This window comes from Penaeus japonicus, unplaced genomic scaffold (genome assembly GCF_977035675.1).
Source record: "Penaeus japonicus unplaced genomic scaffold, GWHDUDI00000001_assembly GWHDUDI00000022, whole genome shotgun sequence".
Taxonomy (NCBI): Eukaryota; Metazoa; Arthropoda; class Malacostraca; order Decapoda; family Penaeidae; genus Penaeus; species Penaeus japonicus.
Window position 1 is genome coordinate 2,837,102 of NW_028234424.1, and position 5,000 is coordinate 2,842,101.

At 44.6% G+C, this 5,000-nt stretch overlaps 1 protein-coding gene across 4 annotated transcripts in view; it reads right to left on the reverse strand.

Annotated features, from left to right (window-relative positions):
• LOC122263311 (uncharacterized) overlaps window positions 1–5,000 on the reverse strand; it is a 26,425-nt gene that overhangs the window by 15,904 nt on the left and 5,521 nt on the right. For all 4 annotated transcript variants that reach the window (XM_086549307.1, XM_086549306.1, XM_086549308.1 and 1 more), the window contains exons 5-8: window positions 4,889–5,000; window positions 3,526–3,631; window positions 2,424–2,536; window positions 1,721–1,823 (exon numbers count right to left, since the gene is read on the reverse strand). The exon at window positions 4,889–5,000 is cut by the window's right edge and continues 51 nt beyond it. In XM_086549307.1, the coding sequence (XP_086405433.1) occupies window positions 1,721–1,823; window positions 2,424–2,536; window positions 3,526–3,631; window positions 4,889–5,000 (434 nt within the window). The remainder of the gene's footprint in view (window positions 1–1,720; window positions 1,824–2,423; window positions 2,537–3,525; window positions 3,632–4,888) is intronic.

The following is a 5,000-nucleotide window of genomic DNA, read 5'->3' on the forward strand; positions in this document are numbered from 1 at the left end:
TTTATTATCATTATTATTATTATTTTTTTTTTTTTTTTTTTTTTTTTATCATTTTTTTTGTCAGTGTGAGAATGGCTGTAGTTATTTCACTCATGCACACGCAAATGAGTAAATAAACAAATACAGACAGTCATGAATAGATACACTATTGCGTATTTGATATCTGTCCACCTTAAAGCACACATGATAACATTCACACACACACACACACACACACACAAAGCCTTCCCCTCTCCCCCTCCCCCATTATCCTTTAATCCCCCTTCCAAAACCCCGCTTCCTCCCCCCTCCACCCCCTTCCTCCCCTCCAACCCCCTACCCCCTCCAACCCCCTTCCTCCCCTCCAACCCCCTACCCCCTCCACCCATCCCCTACTATCCCTTCGAAACCCCACATCCTCCCCCCTCACCCTTCCCCACTCCCTCCCCTACACATATACACATGCCTCTCCACCCTCCGTCCACCCCTCCACCCCTCATTCCCCCATACTCCTCCACCCCTCCCTCCTCATCCCCCTATCCTCTCCCCACCACCCCTAATTCCCCCATACCCCTATACCTCTTCCCCTTCACCCCCCATTACCCCCTTCCCTTCACCCCCTACCCCCGCTCCACCCCCTCCACCCCTCACCCTCCCCTCCACCCCTCACCCCCCCCTCCACCTACTCCACCCCCTTCCCCCTCCACCCTCCCCCCAAACACCCACTCAACATGCACCACCAAAAACCAACTTACCACAATACAACTTACATCCCTCCACCCCCCCCTCACCCCCTCCACCCAAACACCCCCTTCCCCATCCACCCTGCTCCACCCCTACCCCAATCAACCCTCTACCCCTGCTCCACCCCTCATCCCCATCCACCCCCTCCACCCCTCACTCTGCTCCACCCCTCACCCCTCCCCCCCTCCCCCCCCCCCCACTCAACACAAACCCTCTGCAACCAACTTACCACACACCCTCACCCACCCCCTTCCCCCTCCCCCCCCACACCCTCACCCCCCTCCCACTCAACACAAACCCCCTGCAACCAACTTACCACACACCCTCACCCACCCCCTTCCCCTTCCCCCCCCACACCCTCACCCCCCCCCCCACTCAACACAAACCCTCTGCAACCAACTTACCACACACCCTCACCCACCCCTTCCCCCTCACCCCCACCCCTCACCCCCCCCACTCAACACATACCCCCTGCAACCAACTTACCACACACCCTCACCCACCCCCTTCCCCTTCCCCGCCCACCCTCAACAAACCCCCTGCAACCAACTTACCACACACCCTCACCCCCCCCTCATCCCCTCACCCCCCCCCCCCCTCACCCCCCCCCCCCCCACTCAACACAACCCCCCTGCAACCAGCTTACCACCCCCCCTCCCCCCCCCCCTTCCCCCTCCCCCCCACACCCTCCCCCCCCCCCCTCCCACACTCAACACAAACCCCCTGCAACCAGCTTACCACACACCCTCACCCATCCCCTTCCCCCTCCCCCCCCACACCCTCACCCCCCTCCCACTCAACACAAACCCCCTGCAACCAACTTACCACACACCCTCACCCACCCCCTCCCCCCCCCCCCCCACCCCCTCCCCCCCCTCCCACTCAACACAAACCCCCTGCAACCAACTTACCACACACCCTCACCCACCCCCTTCCCCCTCCCCCCACCCCCTCATCCCCCCTCCCACTCAACACAAACCCCCTGCAACCAGCTTACCACATTTGGAGGTGGATCGAACAGCAGAAATATCCTCGGTTTTGCAGCCTTGTGGAAAGTGACGTCGACCGCTGTTGCACTTGCATGAGTCTTTGTTGTTTGTCTGCATTGAAGGGCAACAAAGAGAAAGGTCTTTGTTATTATGGTTGGTCGTGTTTGTGATGGTGTTGTTGTTGTTTTTGTTCTTGTTTATGGGTATCTTTATCTCATGATATTATGATTTTTGTTGATATGTTCGTTATTATTATTGTTTTTTGTTATGATAGTCATAATCATCATTGTTATTATAATAATAATAATTATTATTATTATTATTATCATTATTATTATTGCTGTTGTTGTTATTATCATTATCGTCGTCATCATTATTATTATAAATATTATTATTATCACCATTATCATTATTATCATTATTATCCTTATTACTATAATCGTTCTTATGATCTTTTATCCTCATTATTGTTATCACTATCAAAATTATCATTATTACCACAATTATTACCATTATCATCATCATCATCATCATTATCATCATCATTATCATTACTATCATCATTAACATCGTTATCACCACTATTGCTATAATAATCATCATCATTATTATAGCTGTTATTACCATCATTATCATCACCATCATCACCAATTCCCTTTCTTATCGTTTTCCTTTCTTTCTCTCTTGAAAAAAATAGAAAAATAAACTCACTGAAAATCGCTATGGTGTTTCATCACATCCCACACAGAGCGCCGCCCACAGTGGATATTCTGCGGTGTTGGCGCCCATGGGTTGTGGGTGGTGTTGTCACAGAAATGACCTTCCTGTGGGTTAGGTTTGGGTTTTGAGTGTGGGGTTGGGCGGGGTTGAGTGGGTGGGTGGGGGTTGAGTGGATGGGTGTGGGTGGGTTGAGTGGGTGGGTGGGGTTGAGTGGGTGGGTGGGGTTGAGTGGGTTGAGTGGGTGGGTGGGGTTGAGTGGGTGGGTGGGTGGCGTTGAGTGGGTGGGTGGGGTTGAGTGGGTGGGTAGGGTTGAGTGTGGGGTGGGTGGGGTTTGAGTGTGGGGTTGGGTGGGTGGGGTTGAGATTGAGTGTGTGGGTGGGGGTTGAGTGGGTGGGTGGGTGGGTTAAGGTTGAGGTTGAGTGGGGGTTGAGTAAGTGGGTGAGTGGGGTTGAGTGGGTGAGTGGGTGGGTTAAGGTTGAGGTTGAGTGGGTGGTTGAGTGGGTGAGTGGGTGGGTGGGGTTGAGGTTGAGTGGGTGGGTGGGTGGGAACGAGTGTGGGGTGGGTGGGGTTGAGTGGGTGGGTGGGTAGGTTAAGGTTGAGGTTAAGTGGGTGGGTGGGTGAGGGTTGAAGCAAGGATGAGGGAGAAGGGAGGGGGGAGACGAGGGGAAAGGTGAGGGGGGGAGGGGGGAATAATTGTTGATTTGATTGTTAGATTGTTTCGTTGTTGTTTGTTTGTTTGTTTGCCAGTGTGTGTTTGTCTGTTTGATTGTGTGTGTGTGTGTGTTTGTATATATATATATATATATATATATATATATATATATATATATATATATATATATATATATATATGTGTGTGTGTGTGTGTGTGTGTGTGTGTGTGTGTGTGTGTGTGTGTGTGTATGTGTGTGTGTGTGTGTGTGTCTGTGTATGTGTATGTATATATATATATTTATACACATAAATAGGTAGATACTTCGATAGATAAACGTTAAAATGAAATATTTACATACAAATGTACATTGGAATACACCTCAGATCAGTTAAACAATAGTATGTATCAAAGAAAACAAACATAAAAAAGTTTACTCACAGACAGATGTGTCAGGTACATGAGAGAGGCGGTGGCAGCTATGGTCGGATTTGGCATAAAATAACACTCTGACGACGAACTAGCAGGATTACAAGGATAACCGTCCCTGTAATAAGTGATATAAGACACGTTATTAACAAGAAGATAATTACATGTTGGTTGAGTTAGATGTTGATTGAATTGCATGTTATTGATTGTATATCATGTTGATTGAATTTCATGTTGATTGAATTGCATGTTGATTTAATTTCATGTTGATTGAATTTCATGTTGATTGAATTTCATGTTGATTGCATTTCATGTTGATTGAATTTCATGTTGATTGAATTTCATGTTGATTGAATTTCATGTTGATTCCCATTTCATGTTGATTGCATTTCATGTTGATTGCCATTTCATGTTGATTCAATTTCACACTTTGATTGATAGACTCTGATAGATTGATAGTTTATATTAACATACAAACTATTAAGTTTTGAAATTTCGTGTTGATGTTAGTCATTAGTAAGGAATATTTCGCCGAATTGCAACAATCTTTTCAAAACTGGTGAGAATAATATTGCACATAAACGATATGCTTTAGACTGGGAAAACTATTGCGTCGATATTGAATAATTTCCATTTCAAAATGCGATAATCTGGTCATAGTTATTTAGAGTATGCAAAGTACTTAGTGAAAATATTAGTTAGACGATTTAATTATGGAAGACTGTACTTACTACATCAGGAAAATTTGCAAACATTATCCTTGCGAGTAATTATGTTTGTATTGGTTGGAATAACGAATAGATGATTTATTTAAGAATACTAAATTAGACTAAAAACAATGAGAAACAGAAATGCAACGTATGACATAACCCCCCCCCAAAAAAAAAAAAAAAAAAAAAAACTATAAGTAGATAGACATTTAAAAACTTAAAAAACCCAGACATGACAGACAGAAAAGACATGAAAAAGACACATAAATACATTGAACTAACACATAAAGACACAAAAAGAAATAAAGAAGACACTTAAAGACACATAAAGAAAAAAACACAAAGGCACATAAAGCCAAAAAAAACACAAAGACACAAAAACACTCAAAAAGACACAAAAAATACCCTTAAAAAATCATATAAAAACACACACAACAAACACACTTAAAAAATCACATAAAAACACAATTAAAAACACACAAAAAACACACTTAAAAACACACATAAAAACACACTTAAAAAATCACATAAAAACACAATTAAAAACACACAAAAAACACACTTAAAAACACACTTAAAAACACACATAGAAACACACACAAAAAACACACTTAAAAACACACCCCAAAAAAACACATAGAAACACATCCAAAGAGACACATTACTCTTTCTGAAAAGTTCCTTCCAGTGTTCCATCATAACAGCTCGTCGGCAGAGTCTGTTCTTCATCCCGCAAATAATGAACAGGGAATTTTTCGTCCCTCGGAAACCCGTGCT